At 50.9% G+C, this 21621-nt stretch overlaps 1 protein-coding gene across 2 annotated transcripts in view; it reads right to left on the bottom strand.

Annotated features, from left to right (window-relative positions):
- Sulf2 (sulfatase 2) overlaps positions 1-21621 on the bottom strand; it is an 80352-nt gene that overhangs the window by 8394 nt on the left and 50337 nt on the right. For both annotated transcript variants that reach the window (XM_028769529.1, XM_028769530.1), the window contains exons 4-11: positions 11581-11732; positions 10577-10746; positions 6266-6416; positions 4382-4557; positions 3110-3238; positions 2043-2099; positions 1526-1655; positions 12-219 (exon numbers count right to left, since the gene is read on the bottom strand). In XM_028769529.1, the coding sequence (XP_028625362.1) occupies positions 12-219; positions 1526-1655; positions 2043-2099; positions 3110-3238; positions 4382-4557; positions 6266-6416; positions 10577-10746; positions 11581-11732 (1173 nt within the window). The remainder of the gene's footprint in view (positions 1-11; positions 220-1525; positions 1656-2042; positions 2100-3109; positions 3239-4381; positions 4558-6265; positions 6417-10576; positions 10747-11580; positions 11733-21621) is intronic.

The raw sequence follows: 21621 nt of genomic DNA, 5'->3' as shown, positions 1-21621 counted from the left end.
GTGACACTTACTTTTCTTAAAGAGCTTACGGCGTCCAGCCAGGCCCAGTTTGTAGTCCCCTCCGCCGCTGTCACAGCTGCAGGCCTCGCTGCTCTGGCCGTCGTACTTGGGTACCAGGTTGGAGAGGGCTCTGCCACCTCCGCCACCGCCGAACCGCATGGGGCCTTTACACTTGTGTAGCTTCAGAGTCCCGGAAGGGTCCTCCACACACTGCCACTTCTGTAGGACACAGAAGGGCTTCAGGTGTCACACACCCTCCTCCCTCTCCTATCTTGTTTGCCACACCCACCTCTCCTCTCCCTGCCCACGCTCAGCTTGGCAAATGCCGCATGCTTGCCACCTTCAACGGCCTGCTTCTCCCTCCTGTCCACACTTAGCTGGACCTACCACCGCGGTCACCAATACAGGTCCTGGCGGCCTAAAGCCTTGTCCTCACTATGGTTGATCAGGCTCCCTACAGGGACATGTTATTCGTACTTAAAACTTTCCAAGGCCTGAGCTTCGGGGTCTGAGCCTGGTAGAGTCAACCCAACTTCCCCTTAAATCTCCCCACCTGCTGCCCCTGGTCTTCTTTAGCCCCCTGCCCCAACCTCAACATGAGGGAGGGTATGTCATAATCCCCACTTGGAGAGAAAGCACTGAGAGGAAGAGAGCCTTGTTCCAGACACAGCTTGGGGGAACTGGAGGCGTCTGGAGCTGTGATACTAGTTCAGTGGCCTCGACTGCTTTTCAAGGTCTCATTCACCCTCCCTCTCCCCACCAATCCACTCACCTGGTGGCCAGAGTCTACTGTCACAGCTCCTTGCTGTCCTCATACCCCTTGGTGGTGGACCCCCCCAACCCCCCGTACCCACATGCCCACAGGCCTTCTCACTCCTTCCTTCCTGTCTCCCTCCCCTCCGAGGCTCATGCCTGGTTAACTCTCCCCATTCTCTATGACCCATTCCTTGGAAAGTCTCCTCCTTTCACTCCTCTGGACACTGACCCTTTCTCTCCCTGGATACTACCTGGATTATATGTCTCTCTTGTAATCAATGTTCTTTAAAAAGAAAAAATCAGCCGGGCGGTGGCGGCGCATGCCTTTAACCCCAGCACTTGGGAGGCAGAGGTAGGCGGATTTCTGAATTTGAGGCCAGCCTGGTCTACAGAGTGAGTTCCAGGACAGCCAGGGTTACACAGAGAAACCCTGTCTCGAAAAACTAAAAAAACCCAAAAAACAAAAAACAAAACAAAAAAAAACAAAAACAAAAAAAATAAATAAAAATAAATAAATAAAAAAAAGAAAAAATCTTGAAAGCTATTTCCTAATTCTCCTATAAATGGAAAGCCACCCATAATGAGTTTACCACACAAGTCAGCAGGAAGGCAATGCTGTTTGCCACCCGAGTCCTGCTGGTGCTTTCCCACATGAGGACTGCAAGGTCACACACCCAGAGGACACTGCTACCCTGACAGGGACCAGAGCCTCCCATGTAACCATGTGAACCACACCCTAGAAGCCCGGAAGCTCCAGTCACCTCCTCACCTGGCCCAGCTGTTCGCATGCTGTCTGGTACTCAGCTCGCTGACACAGGTCCTTCACGCGCTGGTACTTGGGCAGGAAGTTCTCCTCCTGGGCGTTCACTTTGTCACCGTCCCTCTTGTGGAGCAGTTTGCTGAGGGAGATGCGGGTGTGGGGCTGGTTGAACTGGGTGGAGCCCTGGGGCAACTTGTGCTTGCCTGGGCTGCAGCCCCTGCATGGCTCTATGGAGGCCTACTGTGGAGGATGGGTATCAGCTGCTTGAGACCTGGGTTTTAATGGGACGTCTACAGGAGCTGTTTGTCCCAGACGGCCTGAGTTAGAATTAAATGAACATTGTACAGGCTCTGCCAAGTATGCTGAGAGGGGACGTGTGGCCTCCAGATTCGAATTCTGCATCAGCCACCCAATCGTGACAGGGGATTTGGACACTGAGTCAGTCACCCAGTCACCAGCACAGCACTATTCCGCCTCCTACCGTCTTGTGGCTGCTCCTCACAGGGTCTCCCTGCCCCACACTCACCCTCTCTCCACCAGGAAGGAGTCTCGCCAGACCCTCAGCTTCTTTTTCAAGTGGAACCTAGAAAACAAGCAGGTCCAGCTTCCTGTCTGCAGGACCCCTGTGTCCCTGGCTCTGTCCACAGAGTCTCCACACCCTGGGCCAGGTGACACTGGAAAGGTCTCCACTCCCCAGGGACAGGGCCGCTTCTCCAAGATGTGGTCTGAATGCCTCTCTGAGGTTGAAGTTACATGGGCATTTGTGTGCATGAGCGTGCGTGTTTGTGTGTGTGTGTGTATGTCAGTTTTGGAATCTCCCAGGAGCCCAGGCCCCCAATGGCAGACAGCATTTCCAGTTCTGGGCTAGTGAGTATCTTCAAGGAGTGATTTCTCCTGATCTATCAGGGTAGGGGTTGTGTAGCTGGAGTCTGTGTATATAAAGCATACTGTCTTCTCCATTTCACAGATGGGTACATTGAGAAACAACATTCTACACTGTACTCTGATTCTCAATTGTCTGGTGTCCCTACACTCTGCACGTGTCCACTTTGAACCCTTCCAGCCCCCTTTGTTGGAGGATGTACTGTTTTACGGGGTAGCCACCTGTAGATCTCAGGGCTGGGCTCTCTGGGAGGAAAGTCTGGGAAAGGCTCACAGAAAGACCTGTTATCCAGGGGTCACTTTCACTGTTGACCACAAGGGGTCGCTCCTGCCTTTCTGGTTCCTCATCTCTCTCCACCTTCCCACTTTTTTTTTTCTTTTTCTTTTTCTTTTTTTGTCCACTACTGCATCCTTCAGCATCCAGGACACCTGGAAGATGTTCCTGTCAGTCACACTACCGATCATTAGGGCTACAAAAGCCATAGTCATTGTGACAAAGAGTCTAAATTCTTGGTTATCATTTTGTCTTTCTAGATTCAGATTACCTCCAAATGGGAGGATAGAATCCCAGAGAGGGCCGGTCCTTTTTTCTCTCATGGGTTAGTGTGGGGCACCTAGATCCTGATACTAGTAGTCTTCCCAGTTCCCCATGGTTGAGTTCTCCCTGGCTAGGGAGCCTCCTCCCCTGGGTCTCTCCTGTTCCCTTCTCACCGGTTCACTGGCCGCTCTGAGTCCAGTAACTTGAGGATAGACTTCCCGTCCATGTCTGCAGGGATGTCCAGTCCAGCGATATCCAGTATGGTGGGGGCCAGGTCAATGTTGAGGACGATGTGGGGGTTCCTGGGGGACAGAGGGAGTGGAACCTTGGCCACCTGGGTGGTAGCTTAGCTTGGGACAGAGGTATCTGGAGGTGAAGAGGGAGGGACATCTGCAGGTGAGGACATTTCCACCCTGACACTCTGACCCCTATGGAGGCCAGTTCCAGCTGGACCGTCCGGTGTTGCTCTGTCAGGGTTACCTGCACTAATGCTAACCTCCTCTGCCTCTAGGGTTCATGCCCGCCCTCTTGTTGATTCTTGCTGACTGGGCACACAGTCTGGCCTCTAAGCCCCTGATCTCCCTCTAGGCATCTGTGTGACGCTTTTAGCTCTTAACCATGAGTCTGGTGACAAGCCCCATATGCTTGGGGACCTCACTCCTGGGATCACATTTAGGGTGATCCATTCAGTAGTCATACGGGTGAGAATGGCCCAGCAATGACCATGGCTAACTAGCAGAATGGCTGAGGGATGGACTGGCACCCCAGCTGTTCTGCGGACAGACGTTCAGCCCTGTCTCACTGGCATTCTCCTGTCTCTCCCTTGCTGGCTCTGAAGTTGGGTTGTGCTGAGGGCTGCCATGCAAGCCCCAGTCCTCCCTCTGCGTATGCCTGACTGAACCTTGATCCCCACAGCCCCCAGCTGCTACAGGGACGAAGTGGCCATGATTGCCAGCCCTTCGTTCATCGCTGCCTCCTACAGGGGTTTCTGCTTCGGGCTGCCATCTCAAAGGTTAGGCTGAGGAAAATGGCTGAGGCCCATGGCCCACATGGTCCTTGAGGAAAGAGCAGAAGGCAGATAGCTTGCTCGGTGGTGCCACCAGGAGCAGGCTCAGCTGACAATGGCTCTCTGCCTGAGATCTCTTCCTCAACAGCTTCCAGACCAGTGGCTGCCCAGACAGGGTGGAAATCAAAGCCCCTTCCCACACACTGGCAACACCCAGGCTCTGGCATTTCCTGGCACAGAGCCCCTGGCTTCTTCCTTGGAAGAAGGGTATAAAACTCTTCGGAGTCCACCCTGGCTGACACAGTGACTGGTTCAACTCTTCTAGAATTGTGCCCCTGAGGGGCAGGGCTTGGACCTGTGCTGAGCTTCAGACCAAGCAGAATCCAAGGTCTCCCTGTGAGCCTGGGACCTGGGGTATGGGTACAGGAGACATACTTACAGAGAGCCAGCTTCCACGTTGGGGCCCCTCACATAGAACGGGACCCTGATGTCAAACTCATAAGGCATGGACTTGCCCTTCACCAGGCCAAACTGGCCAATGTGGTAGCCGTGGTCAGCGGTGTACACGATGTAGGTGTTGTCCAGCTCCCCCGTCTCTACTAGCATGTCATAGATCTGCCGAGAGAGGCCAAAGGTGAGGTGGCAAGGAACGGAAGAGCTCCGGTCTCAGCACACCTCCCATCTCATCCAGGCCTTGGGCAGATCCACTTCCCTGCAAGGCCCCCGGGACTGGACTGTTTAAGGTCACTCCCCTCAACTGCTCCTTACACTTGTTTATATCTGTCCCTTGTCTGTGGGTAGTTCCCATGGGGTGGGGGTCTTGCTGTGTGGGGGTCTTCGTATTTTGCTTTCTGGCAGCTGTGTCCCACTTGTGCTGACCCTTAATAAATGACCTTGGATGAATGTATGAATGTATGAATGAATGAATGAATGAATGAAGCTAGATGTAGCCAGGGTAGGAGTTTGTAACCTGAAATAGACCCCTGCATGAGAGTCTGTAGCTGTCCAGTGAGGCTATGGTGCACACGAACTACGTCTAGTGTGGCCAGGGAATGAAATTTGAATTTTATAATATGCTGATTTAAATTTAGATACCTATAGATCTCTTTTGAGTAAGCTGTTAACTCACCCAGTGGGCTAGGATTCCTTAATACAAGAGGCGTGTGTGTGTGTTCGAGTGTGTATGTGTGTGTGTGTACATTCTATCATGTGTGTGAAAGTCTCTTGGGAGTCACATTTCTCTAGCCTGTGGGTCCTGGGGATTCTGACACAGGCTTCACTATGGGTGAAGCTTGAAAACTGTGGTTTGATGAAAAAAGCCAGTCCCCCCACCAAAGGCCATATTTTTATGATCCATTTGCATGAAATGTCCAGAGTAACAGGAAGAGCTTAGTACCTACAGAGACTGGGGGTGACGGCTAAGAGAGGGCGTCTTTTCCCTGGGAGGAGGGGGAAGTGATGTCAAATTTGACAGTGGTGATGATTGTAGAACTCTGAGCAAATTTAAGTCAGCGAGCACTGTGCACGTGGCTCAGCACGTGGCTCAGCTGGTGTCCCTGAGCGCTGTCACGTGGCTTATCTGGTTACAGCGCTTTGCCCAGTGTGGACGAGGCCCTGAGTTCAATCTCCAGCAGCGCATAACCCATGTTGCACACATCTGTAATCTTAGAATGTGGGAGGTGGAGGCAGGAGGATCAGGAATTCAAGGTCATCCTCAGTTACAGGTGAGTGCTAGCCCAGTCTGCGCTACAGGAGACTGTCTTAAAAACAAGACAAAAACAGCCATTGTGTTGTCTACTTTAACTGAGTGTATGAGTTATAACTCAATAAAGCTACTGAAATTGTAAGTGGGTTTTTGTTATTGGTCTCGTTTGTTTGATTTTTTTTTTTTTTAAAGAAATAGAAGCAGCCAAACATGGTGGCTTTTGTATGTAATTCCAGAACACAGGAGGCCAAGACAGGAGACTCCCCATGAGTTAGAGGCCAGTCTAGCTACTTAGAACTCTACATCACACTGGGTTGTACAGAATGAGACCCTATTTCAGTTTTTTTTTTTTTTTTTTTTTTTTAAAGAAAGAAAAGCAAGAGGCTGCTGTGGTTTCATCAAGCAGCATAGGCTCATGGGAAATGCTCACAAGTCAAAAGCCTTCCCTCGGGATTGCTCCAAGCCCCTCTCCCACGTTGACATAGTGTTTGGCCTGTTGACTTAGGTTTTCAGATTAGAACAGAGGCTTGCCTGGGGGTGGGGGGTGGTTGGGGTGGGGGTGGGGTGGAGGAGCAGGGTTTACCATCTCCAGGGGGTGGGGCTAGGGGCGTGGCCTACCGTCTCCATGGAGTCGTCCACAGACATGAGGGTCTGTAGGCGTTTGCGCTGTAGCATGTTGGTGAATTCCATGTGAATGGGCTTCATGGGTCCTGTGTAGCGCATGATCCAATGCTTGTCTGGGTTGGGTGCATAGTTGTAACTCGGTGTGCTGGTGGCAAACACAGGCAGTCAAGAAAAGTGCCATGGACAGCTCGGTCCAGTCAGGGGCAAGTGGACTGGCCTAAGGTGTAAATGGGAGGGAGCCACCTTTAGGAGGTGGGAGAGCCTTAAATGGACGTGGGTCCTCAAGTGCGGAAAGCCAGAAGCTTGGCATGAGTCTTTGAGAACTTTCTGGAATTCATTCATCAACCCTTTCAAAGAGGCTCCAGCTGAGAGCCTCTCAGGCCCAGAACTCGAGGCCAAGTTCCCATCCCTGTTACTACACCTTATTGATTTCCCAACCCTGGGGCACACACACGGCTGACACTCTGGTGAAGAGAGGGTCACAGGTAGGTGAGCTCTTAGCATTATGCTTTGTTTTGAGAAAGCAAGAAGTGGATGTAAAATTAAGCATATCACAGCTGTACACACAGGGCCCACACACACTCGGAGAATGTCCACCTTTGGGACACGAGACATGCTTTTGAAATCCTATGTCACAATTATTCTTCCAGTTGTGATTGGATCGCTCTTTGAACTAAGTCAGGAAGGTCAGGAGTTCAAGGCTTGCTTGAACACAGCGCACAGAGAGACCTTCTGGGGGGTTGGGGGAGACGACAAAAACCAAACCAAAAAAACCCCACAAACTGTAAATCCAAACCTAACACACCAGAAGAGGGCATCTCTCCACCGGAAGAGGGTGTTGCTCCACCGGAAGAGGGTATCCCTCCACTGTCCACTGGGTCTCCTCAGATCCCATCCCTACCCCAGTAAGCTGAAATTACAGCCAAAGGTTGTTTCTTGCTTGAGACAGGCTAATCAGAGTGGAGTGGGGAGGGGATGGGAAGCTGTGTGAGGCAGAGGAGGAGCGGGTTTTCTTGTCAGAACAGCCCGTGCTTTCTCTGGCACAGCACGGGCACTGGCCCTGCTTAGGGACCCCAGCACTCTGTCACATGTCAAAAGGTCTTGTATAGAGATGGCACCATGGCAGCCTGCAGCAGTTCCACAGATAGGAAACTGCTACTGTATGCTTCTCAGGAAACCAGGGACTCAGGGCTCCCCCAGCTCCTGGCAGCTTCCTGCTGCTAAATCCTTCCCAGCCCTCACGTTCTTTGATTATGAGAAATGCCCGTGTCCCGTGCGGCTGGCCCAGGGCATGACCTGTGTGTAGAACATTCTTGGAAACAAGCCTCCTTGTCTCAGGGAGCTAGAGGGGGCTGCTGGGGCTGCCTGGGTGGTGGCAGAGCCACACTGTCAGCTACTATGAGGAAGTCACTCCCTGTGATCTAGCTTAGACTCTAGGATGCAATGGCTCTCCCTGACTTCACTAGGAGTCCTATTTGGGAGCCCCTTGCCTGAAGAATGTCTGGGTGTCCCTAAAGAGCTTTCAGTTGGCTGTCCCCTTTCCTTACCCGAGGCGATGCCCAGAGGTGACCTCCTTCACATCAGCCAGTGGGACCCCTTATACCATGTGTCTCAGAGCAGCAGGCTGTGACGTCATCATAGCCCTGCCTTCACAGATCTTGGGAGGGCTTGCTCCCAGATGTCACATGCTGGAAGATATGCTGAGGGCTGGCAGGTGTATGTGCACATGTCTATGCATGTCTGTGAGCTTCTGTACATGTATGTTCACCCAGTCATGCCTGTGTCTGTGTATCTTTGTGTGTATGTGCCTGTGCACAGTTGAATGTTCGGGCGTGGTTGTTTTGGTGGCGTGTGTCTGACTGTGTCTGACTGTGTTTGTCTCTGTGTGAGCTCTTTTGTGCCTGTTGTATGTATGGGTCTGTATGTGTACGGCGTGTCTACATATGTACTGTGTACATGTATCTGTATATGCCCATGTATGTGTCTGAACATGTATGTTTGTGTATGTGCTGTGTGCTCCACATTCCTACGTGTCTATACTTCATCGTCTGAAAGTGTGTCTCCATGTGTGTGGCACGGTGTGGGGAGGAAGGTCCTGGGAGGACCGAGGGAAGTGAGCAGGGCTGGTGGTAGTTCGGTAATGCTTGTCACAGCACGAAGTCTGCTCCAGGGGCAGGGATGAGGCTTGGCGAGAGTGGGGGACACTCACCTGAAGGCCCTGCACTTGAAGGCCCTGTACGCCACCATCCATTCAGAACCCTGCCCCCTCTTCTCCTCTCCTTGTCATTGTTACCCTCCTGCAGAACTGTTCCGAGCCTCTGTCTTCCAGGGGCAAGAGCTTCCCAGAGTCACCGTAGTGACCTGAAGAGTCTCTGGGCAAGTGAGTCTCTTGCTATTCTTTGTCAGAGTCTGTAAATTTCACTTCAAAGGGACAGTGCAGGAGCAGGTGGTGTCACACATCACACCCCTGTCTGGTGGGAACTTGGCCCAGGATGGAGTACTGCTGGCCTTCCTCTCGGGGAAGGAGGGTGGAGGGCAGCGGGTGAGGGCAGCTGGGCAGACAGGCGCTGTTTGCACAGAGGCTGGATGGGGATCTCGGGGTGAGGGTAGCCTGCTGCCCCTCAAATGCGGTTCATTGCTGACAGGCGCTGTTTGTACAGAGGCTGGATGGGACACTCAGGGTGAGGGTTGTCCCCCACCCCCTCCATGCGGTTCATTATCTCCTGTCAGCTCCTCCCTGAAGCCCGGGGATCAGAGGGCTAACATACCCTGTAATCCCTCCAAGGGCGGCCCACTGTCAGAAAGTCATGAGAGCCGAGCTGGGGGAGGGTGGCGCATTCTGACGGTAATGAAAATTAAACACCCTGGATATTAAGGCGGAGTCCAAATTACTCCGTCCTTGCTACTCTAGAATGTCGCAGGAAAGGCTGCTGAGTGTCACTGCCGAGCCTGAGGTAGTCGAAGGCAGAGAAAAGCCAGACTGCTTTCCAGAAAGCTGTAACTAGCTGACTGGGTGGAGGACTTGGGAGCTGGGCCCTGAGGTGGGAAGTCTGGGGGTGGCTGGATTTGAATAGGTGTCACAGCTAGGTGACCTCTGGGGACCCAGATGAGACAGCCTCAAAGATGGCCCTAATGACCCTATTTTGTTCTTCACACTCCTATGTGGGCTTCTCCGGTGGCACAGTTAGGTGTGTGCCCTGGCAGGTAGAAGGTACGGTGGCCCCCATCTTTGCCTCTTTCCCCTTCTGCTTCGCGGTATGGAGAGGCCCACGTGGCAAGAACTAAGTTCTGGGTCTGAGCTTACGCCCCGCCTCGCCCCGACCCCCTGGACCCTAGCACAGTGTTAGGAGCTGATGTGTGCTTGCTGTTTAACAGTGGTAAACTTTGGAGTCATTTGCCATGTGGCAACAGAGATCTGGTATTCCAGGGTCACCATGAAGATCTAAGGCTTGCCACGGCTGGCCGGTAGCTGGTGGAGCTGTGGACCCTGTGATGATGTTTGTCGGCACCTAGGCCGAACTCACAGCCACCTAGGAGCTGTCAGGGTGTTTCTAGAGAGATTTAATTGAAGAGGTGCAAAGCCGCCTGCATGTGGGAGATACCATCCCATAGACCAGGAGGATAAAAGTACCAGCACTCATCTCTGGGTCCTGACCGCAGAGGATGTGACCAGCTGCCTCCTGCTCTGGCCACCATGCCCTCCCAGCCATCGTGGGCTGGACCCTCAAACTGGGAACAAAAGTCAATCTCTCCCAAGTTCCTCCCCTCAGGCTTTTTGTCACAGCAAGCAGAAGAGTACAGGCTCCGTCCGAGAAGAACTGGCTTAAACACAGAATATAAACATGCTCACAGATGTGGATGTGGAGATTCTCTGAGTGTGAGGACACTGATCCCAACCAGGAGGCATCTGCTATGCACTAGGGCCAGGCTGGCTGGTCTGTGTCTCAGAGCCACACTGATAAACAGCTGGACTCCTGGGACCCTTGTGTGCCTTACCAACTGAGCCAGCTCTCCAGGTAGCTTCCCGTTTCCTTCCTCTTGATGTCTATTTGTTTTTTAAGATAGGGTCTCATGTAGCCCAGGCTAGCCTCAACTGTCTACATAGCTGAGGCTGAGGTTGGCCTTGCACTCTTGACCCTCCTCTGCTGACCTCTCAAGTGCTGGCATGGTAGCTTTTGGGTCCGTCTTTTAACCAGGAGGGTTATAGGAAAGGCTCAACTACATTGCTAATGTCCCATTGTCCCTACACCCTGACCCTTCCACCCCCAGCAGAGGTGACTCTGCCATGTTGAGGCCAAGGCTTACATATGCTGGGACGCGTTGGGGAAGAGGCGTGAGTACTGGGGTGCTGAGTCCTCGGGGCCGTGGGGAGCTGCGTGGCTGATGACCATGAGCACAGGCCTGTGTGGGTACATCTTCTTGGATGTTCGGAAGAAGCTCACACTGTCATTGGTGATGAGATCCGTGAGGTAATCCTGGGGTGGGAGAGATGGGAGGATGGTGAGGACCAGGAGATTTACACTGAGTGCTCCCTAGGTGCCACACACTATGCTAGGCATCAGGGACAGGGGAATGACCATGGTTTCATCATTGCCCTTAAGGAGGTGATGGCAGGATAGAAGCAGAGAAGCAAGCACAGCACCCAGCTGCCATGACAGTCAGCATTCATTGTCACCTTAACAACTTGGCCCCTGTGGAGGGGATTATCCTCATTGCTTTAAATGAGGTAGGAAAATTTGCCCACTGTGGGTGGCGCCATTCCCTTGGCTGGGATCCCGGCCTGAACAGTGTGCGGTTATTGCTTTTGTCAGGGTATCACAGCAACAGAAAAGAAACAAGACTCGAGGTTTGGCAGAGGAAAAGAGAGCAGGAGAGAGTTGGGAATATGGTGGGAGGGGCTGTAACCGGTCCCTGTTCCAGTACTAGACAGAAAAGAATAATGATAACACAATTGAGTGCTTATGGTCCACTGAGAATGGACATGGTAACAATCCCTCCTTAGAAACGAAGGGACAGAGAAATTAAGTTGTTTTGTGTCACTGTTGAATGTTGGAGTTCTCTGAACTCCAGAAACTGGGCTTGAGGACATGATTTAGCTGGAACAGTGAGGGGACCTCTTTTGGGAGGTGGCATCTGAGTTACTCTAGCATTAGAGAGATGGGGAAACCTGAGCAGCAGCACTGAGGATGCTCAAGCCCACACATCTGATTAGGCACGAGCGTCCTCTTCAAGGCCAGGGGGTGAGCTAAGAGCAGGGTGTCCCCAGCTCGGGTGGTGGTGGTGGTGGGGGCTGGGGGTCCCCAGCTTACCGTGGAGTAGTCTGAGCCATGTTTCTCCTTCACCCCATTCCGGCAGAGTGTGTAGTTATAGAAACGGGAGTTCTTAAGGAGCCCGACCCACTCCTTCCAGCCAGGCGGCACGTACGAGCCATTGTACTCATTGAGGTATTTTCCGAAGAAAGCTGGAAGGGAACAGGGATCAGACGTGAGTGACAGAGCAGCCAGGCCTGGCCTTGGCATCACTCAGTGATGCTGACTAATTTGAGTGTTCACAGCCAGAGACCCACACACTCCTCTGCCCTTCGGCAAGAGGGGGAGCCCAGGGCCCCTCTTCACAGATGTTTGCAGGCACGAGATAAAAATCTAAGTAGGATTACAGGGAAGAAACAAGTGGTTTGAAATATGGATATAGAAATACTAAAATAATTTACAGTAGATAACATGTCCTTTAAAAATTAAGATATCAAATTGGGCAGTGGTGACACATTCCATTAATCCCAGCTCTTCGGAAGCAGAGACAGGTGAATGACTGAGTTCAAGGCCAGTCTGGTCTACAAGAGCTAGTTCTAGGACAGCCAGGGCTACAGCCTGTCTTGAAACAAACAAGTCAGTGATTCTTATGGGTGATAAGGCTCTGGTTTGTGGCCTGCGTGTGGTGGAAGCAGACAGGTTGTCTCTGCTGCTGTAGGTCAGTGAGTAGAGAGCTAATGAGAACAGCCGCCAGAGGTTACTATACTATCGTCTACATAGGCTAAGGATACTATATTTGCATGCTTAGTGCCCAGTTCTCGAACTGTTTGGGAAGATTAGAAGGTGTGCTCTTGTCAGTCAGAGGAGGTGTGTTGCTGGAAGTGGACTTTGAGGTTTCAAAAGCCCATGCCAGGCCCAGTCTCATCCCCTATGGCTGCTGCCCAAGGATCATGACGTAGTTCTCAGCTCCCTCTCCAGCACCATGGCTTCCAGCTTGCTGCCATGCTCCCCGCCATGATGATCATGGTCTAGCCTCTGAAACTGTGAGCAAGCCCCAATTAAATGCTTTCTTTTATAAAAGTTACCTTGATCACGGTGTCGCTTCACAGCAATAGTACGTGACTAAGATACCTCTTATTCAGGCTTATGGGTGCTCTAGAGTTTGTATTTCCCCTGTCCCAGATAAACTGAAAGCACCCCTGAGGGGGAACAACTGAGGGGGACCAACTGAGGTTCTTGAAAATAGCTGGGGGTGTGTCAACTGGCCCAACACTTCGGAATCTCTTTGGCATTCTCTGTCAGACTCGAACATGGGCTCTGATTCAGCAGTTTGAAACCTGAGTGTTTACTCCAAAGAAGAGCACACAGTTCATCAAAAGTCATGCAGGGCGAACTGACAGTGGTACACTCAGAGAGCAAAAAGAAACAAGCTCACGAGCGGGAAGATGTGTGGATGAAATGGAATATATCTATGTAATAAAAAATGACACAAGCTTGTGCTATATTTAAGAGTGTGGCTGCATGTTAACAGTGTGAGACATAGACCAGGTAGAGATGCATTCTGTAAGACTCTTTACAGAGCTGGAGACGGCTCAGAGGTTAGAGCACACATACTGTCCTTACAGAGAACCCAAGTTTGGTTCCTACCATCGACTCTGGGCAATGGTCTGTAAACTCTAAATAAATCTTAAGATGTCCATTCCAGCGATATTTTTAAATGATCTAATTTAAAGAAATTCAAAAGCTGGGCAGAAGAAATCTATGGTACTGGTTGGTGTGGGTGCAGGGAGGGGATGAGGTTGGAGGGGTCTGGGGTGCTTTTAGCACCATACTTCTGCTTTACTTCTTATAGAAACACAGAGGCCCCTCTGGTGGCCTTGGTAGCGCGGCCATCTGGCCACAGTGGACTTCTGTGTCTGTATTGGTCAACAATGATGTCTGCCGTTAGCAAAACCACAGCAATCCATACTTAGTCAGGAGGGGAGACCCAGAGCTTCTTCCCAGGGGATAAAGGACAGACTATTCTGCACAGAGGTCACACTCCAATCTTTTATTTCCAGACAGGGACACTGAGGTCCTGAGTCACTCCACCATGATCAAGGCCAGCACAGGACCTTGACTGTCTGTGGTAGGAGACCTCGAGAGCACACTGATCGAGCTGTGCCCTGTGGCCGTGGAGTAACCAGTGGGTGCTGGTGCAACACTCAAGAGAAGAGGGAGATAGGGAAGGAACTGCTTACAGGGGGAAGCAGGAGGGAGCTGGGCTCCTCTGGGTCCAGAGGACAGTGCTGGGCCCTTCCACATGGGACCTTTGAGAACAGAGCGCTCTCTCTCTCTCTCTCTCTCTCTCTCTCTCTCTCTCTCTCTTTCTCTCTTTCTCTCTCTCTCTCTCTCTCTGTGTGTACGTACGTACTTCATCTAGAGCTTGGAACATGGCTAGGAAGCCCAAATGCCATCAGGAAGAAACCAGGCCCTTCCACAGTGGCTTTTCCCGACCTTGTCACCATTCTTTCTGTACTGGCTCAGAACTTCAAGGAAGAAAGGAAATAGAATGCCGTCACTCCTTCCCCTGGAATACTAGTCGGGGTGTGGAGAGATGCTAGATAGTGCGAGCATGCTTTTTTTTCCAGAGGACCCAGGTTTAGTTCCCAGCACCCAAGCTGGGTGGCTCATAATTGCACGGAACTACCACTCCAGGAGACCTGGCGCCCTCTTGTGGCCATGGTGAGCAATTACACACAGCATGTCCTCACGTTTACATATATATATGTAAATAAAATTTAAAAATATATTATAATTAAAAATAAAATTACAATATAAAAGTATACATGTACGGGAGGGGACAGTTTCCCTTTTCAAGACACTGAAGCACAAATAAGAAAACAGAACGAGTTGTCAATAAAAACCACAGTGATAGCATGTGGAACTGCTCCTGGTAACAGCCCCAGGGCCTGTAGGCTTCTGCTCCATTCAGCAGCCTTTGTCACACACTCCCAGTGTTGATTTGTCACCTACAGACTGGACTCCCTGAGGCGGTGTTAGGGTTTGAGTCTATAATGTGTCCCACAGGCTCGGATGTTTGAACTCGACCCCCAGCAGGTGGTGCTGTTATAGAAAGCTGTGTAACCTCGGGAACATGCAGCCTGGTTAGCTGAGTAGCCGGCTGGGGACAGGCTTGAAGGGACATGTTTACAGCCTTTGGCATGCCCTAAATGGAACCCAGGACCACAGCTTGCTCAGGGAGTATGAATCAGCTCCTCACTGTGCAGATAAGAGAGAGATCCAGAGAAACCTGGCTGAACCCCCACAGTGGCACTGGGTTCCCTTCTAGCTCTTCTGGATTCTCAGCTGGGGATCCCCAAAGATTGAGGCCAAGGTCTTTGTGATGCTGGTGTGCTCCAAATGCTGACAACTGTCAGCGGTTGGCCAGGCCAGCTGGCTCAGGGAGCGGTGCTCTTCCCGGCCCATTCATCCTCTGTCCCGGGGATATCAGAGTTCTCTCGCCTGCTCTTCTCCCAAGCCCTGGACCCTTTCGAAACCCAGGAAGACATTATTATCCAGGCCCCACAAAGCTCCTGAAATCAGGGCTTCAGTCAGAGGCTTTTAGTGCCAAATTAGATTTTGCTCTCATTTGATTAGATTTCCCGAGGGCAGTTTTTAAAATGGTTATTCCGGCACCAGCAGAGGTGGGAGAAACAGATTAGCGTGGGCCGGGGGCTGGGAGTTGCAGCCAAGAGAGAGAGGAGCGAGCTGGAGTGAGAGCCAAGACGAGAAGCGTGGCCCAGATCGTAGCTGGAACTGGAGACACTTGTGCTCTCAGAGTGGCGGTGTCTGAGGTGGCCCATGAAGGAGGGGGCTGGGGACTGGTGCTGGGGAGAACAGTTTGGCAGCCGATTAAGACTATGGCAGGTCAGGAAAGGCAAGAGACAATGTGCCTGTCCCCAGGAAGCAGGGCTGGACTGAAATCCCCCGAAAGGGTATGTAGCAAGCTGGTCCTGTGAGCCAGGTCCAGGCCCTACACTTATGATAGAGAAGAGATATGCACACCCTGTCCTGACTGTGGCCTACAATTCTTGGCTCTGGAGAAGATGCACAAACATCAACTACCATTGTTATTTACAGTCCTCTACGAGGTGCAGCCTATCACCACAAGGCATAAACGGATTGTGTAAAGGGCGAATTGTGTGGACAGGGCATCAGGCTCAAGGGTCAAGGGTCAAGTGTGTCCCTTCCTGCATGGTCTGCAGTTGACACATTGCTACACAAGCCATTCGGTTCCTGAATGGACAGAAGGGTGGTAGTGGTGCTGCCTCAGGCTCCCAGTGACAGAGCAGTCACTTGTTTTATAAAGTAGATAGTCACCAGAGAGAGCTTGGTGACAGAGAGAGTACTCTAGGGAGACGCTGAGACACACGAAATGTACAGGAGTGTCGCTGTTCCTGAGATGCCACTGGTAGCAACAAATAACAAATACACATGACATAGGGGACCCAGGGACAGCTTACAGATTGTAGGGTCTGTGGAGGTGTGCAAACTGTAGACCTCTTCCCCAAAGGAAGCGACACTGCCCAGTAAACACTTAACAACTCCAAACAGGACAGGTAAGATACCGCAGTGGGTAAAAGCACTTGTCGCCAAGTCTGACAACTGGGTTCAATCCCTGGGATCCATGAGGTAGGAGAGAAGAGACTCCTGAAAGTTGTCCTCTGACCTCTACACACACACAAAATAATGTAAAAACAAAAACAAAAACCCATAGCAACTTCAAATTCATCACCTCCTAAATCCTCACACTAAGGGAGCTCATGCAGAGGTCCAGAGCACTGAAAGCTGTGTGCTGGGAGCAAATCTTAGTCTTTCTTTACTTCCTGAAACAGGCCTTGCTATATAGCCCAGGTTGACTTAGAACACTTGATCCTCCTGCCTCAGCCTCCCGAGTGCTGGGATTACAGATCTGAAACACTGTTCCTGGCTCTTTAGATCTCTTGATACCTCGGCCTCTCCATCTATAATGGAGATAATCATATCCCTCTCTGGGCGCCTGTTTACAGTGTCTCCTCAGGTGTGTGAGTGACTCCAGGGCCTTGTGGATACCAGAAGCTCATTCCAAACCCTGATCACCATAAGACACAGCTTCTCCAGACCACAGACCCACACGCAGAGTCCAAGATACTTGAACCCGTCCCCAGGTTCCTTATACCACTGAGTCCGACATATTCCTATGTGGATGGATAGTTGTTATGCTTTCTAGTCTGAAAAACTAATCTAGATACACCCAGCATACATAAGCTTGGTTCTGAATGCTTCTGATCATTGGTGGTTGAATTTGGAGGTAGAACCTGTAGAAACAGAGCCAGACTGTTCATGTATATTGCTTAAAACCACAATACAAGTTCCTAAAGTTACAAATACCATCCTAACAAACATCCGTTCCTCATTCTATCAGCATCTTGGCTGTTAGCGCCTGGGTTAACTGATGCCAGATGTGGGAAGCCACCTGTGCGCTCACCTTTCTCAGTGAGGGATCAGCCCAAGTTCTTCTCTCCGCCCTGCCCATTGCTTAACATTTGGAGCAGGCAGCTCACAGCAAGCGCCTCCCCTCCTGGCTGTCTCGCTCCACTTGTCTGTGTTAAGGGCTGCTGGGGAGCCATTCGCCGCCTGACAGGAGGCCCAGGACCTTCTGTTATCTCTCCTAGCTCTGAAACAAACTCAAATGGCCTCATAACAATGTATTTGTCGCCTGAAAAAGCTGTGTCTTGCAGCGATCAGGGATAGAAAGGAGCTGGCTGGAAGCCTGGGATTGGAGAGCTATGGGATGCATTACTGTGGGGCTGAGGGCAATGGAGGGTACAAGCGGGAATCTCAGGACAATTGTGTTGTGTGTGGTGTATGCATGTATGCACACATGTATGTATAGGTGTGTGTGTATGCTCCCCTTTCACCCTGTGGTGCAGGAAGCATGTGACAGAACGGCTAAGGGCAAGCCTGCAGAGTAACCACATATATACCTTGCACCTGCCAGCTCCTTGAAGAATGTCATGCAGAGGGCACTACCCTTGTTTCCTTTGGCAGTAATGGCTGAACACTAGGGTTTACTGCTGTGCAAGAGGCCAGGCACCTGCAGAAGGTGAGATGGTAACAGATAGAGCCTGCAGTCTGCTGCAGGCCTGCCTGGAGGGCTTGCTCAGCCTGCAGCGTACAGACCTTCCCTCCCTCCCTGGTCCCTGGCCATCTGGGTAGAGCTGTCAACAGCACTGTTTCAAGGACAACAGCAATTTTGGCACAGGCTCACCTTACACCACCTCCACCCACGTCGAGCATTCAACAAAACTGGTAAATAACCACGAAGGAGTCAAAATGTTCTGGAGTGGACCTGCTGAATCACACTGTGTGCGGCTGCCAATTCATTAAATGCTTATTTTCATGGGCAGGTCCCTTCCATACTGTGAAGTCAATTCACTCCCACATCCACAGGGTTTCCTCTTTCTTCGCCTCCTTTCTTGTAACCCTGAAAGAGCCACCCGCCCCAGTTCAGTCACCGAGGTCCCTATTGTCAGTCAATGTGTCCCTGGAGCCTGGGAAGTCACACTACACCTGTGGATCACACTTGGAGGTCAGAGACCTTAAAAGTGGAAAAGGGTGTTCCTTCCTAAGAAGAGACCAGGAAACCATTGTTCAGGAGCTGTACCCAAGTCCTCAGAGCCCTGTTGGTGGCTCTTCTGTGTCAGCCCACCGGGTAAGAATGTCCAAAAAAGAGAAAAAGTTTAGGTACTGGGGGTTTAACTCATTGGTAGAATGCTTGTCTCAAATGCAAATCCCTTTCAGAGGGAAGGAGGGAGACACATGGGGGGGGGGAGAGCACATACCCACCTCCCCCCACATACTTCAGCCTCCCCTCTTGTCTCCTCATGGAATCAATCATCTGCAAAGAGCCAGGAGGATGCTCTGAATTCAAGACTGTTGACTCCACTGCAGTGACTTGTGCTTGGTTCACAGGGTTCAGACCTCTAGCATCATAAACACCCCAAGACATTTGCACATGCTGTTCCCTCTGCCTTGGACTTCTCCTCTGTCCTCCCATGAACCAGTCCTTTCTCCGTGTGACATCTGACCCGAGATGTCCCTGCCTTCCCCTTTGCCTCTGCACTTGGGGTCACTTCTTCCCATAGTTTTACTAAGATCACTCCACCATGATTCCTGCTTCCCTGTATGATTCTCCCCTCCATCAAGGCTATAGGTCCAGAGGGCACAAGCCTGCCTGGACACGGTGGCCCCAGTGGGCACCTGCCAGGACCGGGTACGTGATGAGCCAGCAGCTGACAGGACCGATTTGACTGAGATGCTCAGGCTCCACAGGTCATGCTGCACATGCCCTGCACAAGGGCAGGCACCTTATTCCAAAGGCTTTCTATGGGTTAGAAGGATGGCTCAGTGGGCAGAGACATTTGCTGGCAACCCCAACGACCAGAGTTCAGTCTTTAGAACCCATGTGATGGAGGGAGCGGAGTGACATCTGCAAGGTGTCCCCTGTCCTCTGCCTTCATGCTGTGACACGCACGTACACAGCAAAATTAAAATAAAACCCGAACCAAATCAGAATCCCAAAGGCTTTCTATTTTAGTATCTGTAAGAGAGCGTTGCGACAGGAATGGGGTGCAGGAGTGGGGAGTCTGTCAGCCGAGTTCAGTCCGTGTGCAGAGCACTACGAACTTGACCGGGGCCAGTAGGCATGGCTCTACCTCCCTGGGGACACCAATGAAGTCTTGTCTGCCACACTGTAGGTACATGTTCCTGGCACTGTTAGGTAGAGGCAAAGGGAATTACAGTCACATCTCCCAGTGACACTGGCCTGAGAATCTGAAGGGCCTGGTTTCCATTCAGAGCATGCAGGTCAATCTAGCCTCAGGCAAGAGCCCTCCACTATGCCTTGGTGACTGCGCCTAGCCAACGGGACAGTCATCAGAGTGGCCAGTCAGCTTATGGGAAGAACACCAACGAAATCCTGACTCTTCTAATGTGTGTGTGTGTATGTACATTTGTCTTTGAAGAACTGAAAATATTTGTCTGAAACCAGATGTAACTGGTCTTGGCCTAGAGACTCCTGGGACAAGGGAGGGACTGTCAGGCTGCCTGCCCAGAGAGACGTACATCTATCTATTAGCAGAGACTGGTGATGGAGGGCCCAGCCAATGACAATAAACAACATTCCCCAGGGGAACGGGGAAGGTCAGTGACAAATGAGGCGGAACACGGCAAGTCCAGCCTGCCAAAACTAGACTGCTTGGCTTCACACGCGAGGACTCCAGGGAACAGAGGGGGGCCGTCACCCCACACAGCAGCTTCTCGCTCCCGCTGTTGCTGCCTCCGAGCATGTTTTGCTAGTTTTACGGACTCTCTGATCTCATACACTTATTTCCCTGCAAACCGACTCATTTGACATTAAGCAGGTGTCTCAGTATGGCGTTGCATCTGTACCCAGTCTGCTCCTCGCCCAGCGCTGTGGTCAGAAGGGCCACACCTTGAAGCTCTTTGTCAGGCTCCAAACTGTCCCCACCACCTGGCAGCTCTCTCCAGTTTAGGTCCAGGCTAGGATCCTCAGCTTCTCTTTCTGGAGGTGTCTGGAGTCCCCTCCTTAGCCCTGCTTCCCCCAGTCCCTCCTCCACGGCGGCCAGAGACACTGTCTTAAGCCACCTGTATAGATTCACCACACTTCGCAAAATCCACCATCGGCTCTGTGTCACGCTTGAACAAAACCCAGAGTCCGCATTCGCTTGCAGACCCCTGCCTAATAGTCTCCTACCGGTTACCAACCTCGTTCCCCAGCTCTTCCCTCAGCTTGGTGGCGCCCTGTCCTGCCTCAAGTCCTTTGCCTTGGTGTTTCTCCTGCAGACCTTCTCTACTGCAGATGCTTTGGGGTGATTCTTCAGCTTTACCAGAAGTTTGCTGGGTCATCGCCGAGTGGCCTTTCCTTCATGACTTACTTTCTTTATGATATTGTCAGCAATTTACAAATTTTGTTTCTGTTTTTACCTCTGCAACTGAACTGGAATATCAGCTCAAGAGGCAGGAAAAGGCTCCTGTGTTCTGCTTCTTCTGCATCCTGTGTCTGGATGACAGCCCTGTGAGCAAGCCCTCAAACCTGTGTGGTGTGTGGTTGGGCAGCAGAGTGGTGACAGACCCTACAGACACCAGGCCTAACAAGGTGCTTCAAGCCTGCTGTTTGACTTGTTCATGTGATGTGTGGTTGCTGAATCTACAGGGACACTGTGGCAGGAGCAGGCCTGATCAGGAGTAAGGAGACTAGGCGTGGTACTGCTGAGGTACTGGTTGTTCACTGAGGTAGATGTGAAGTGAGAAAGACACAGGGACAGGGCTCAAGGGGAAGGGGGGGAGGGAGGAGTCTGGCTGCAGAGCATTCAAGTGGCACGAGATGGCTATGGGTTTAATATATTCTAGGGAGAGTTCTTTTCTGTGAGACCAGACTTACCACGTAGCCCAGGCTAACTCCATATTGAAACACTCCTCTTAACCTCCCAAGTGATTATTCACGTGTGTCACTGCAAACAAGGGAGGGTTTCTTTTCTTTTAAGACTAAAAGAAAAAAATTACTTAATTTGTATGTGTGTGTATGTGTATGTATGTATATATCTGTGTGTATATGTACGTGTGTATGTGTGTATATGTATTTGTGAATATGGATATTTGTATGTATATATGTGTATGTATGTATGTGTATACACATGTGTATATGCATATGTATTATGTATGTGTATTTGCACTTGTGTACTTAGATACTTGTATGTATATATATGTATGTATGTGTATATATCTGTATGTATATATTTGTGTATGTCTGTATATCTGTGTGTATATGTAGGTATGTACTGTGTGTGTATGTATTTGCATATATGGGTATTTGTATGAATATGTATGTATGTGTATATATGTGTATACATATGTATGTCTGTGTATATGTATTTGTATATATGGGTATTTGTATGTATGTATGTCTATACATATGAATGCATGTGTATGTATGTATGTATGTATGTATGTGTGTATGTATGTGTGTATTATGTGTGTGTGTATATATTTTTGTAT

This window comes from Grammomys surdaster, unplaced genomic scaffold, assembly GCF_004785775.1.
Source record: "Grammomys surdaster isolate TR1022 unplaced genomic scaffold, NIH_TR_1.0 193, whole genome shotgun sequence".
Classification (NCBI taxonomy): domain Eukaryota; kingdom Metazoa; phylum Chordata; class Mammalia; order Rodentia; family Muridae; genus Grammomys; species Grammomys surdaster.
Note: the sequence above shows the minus strand (reverse complement) of the source record. Positions and strands in the feature narration are given on the sequence as shown.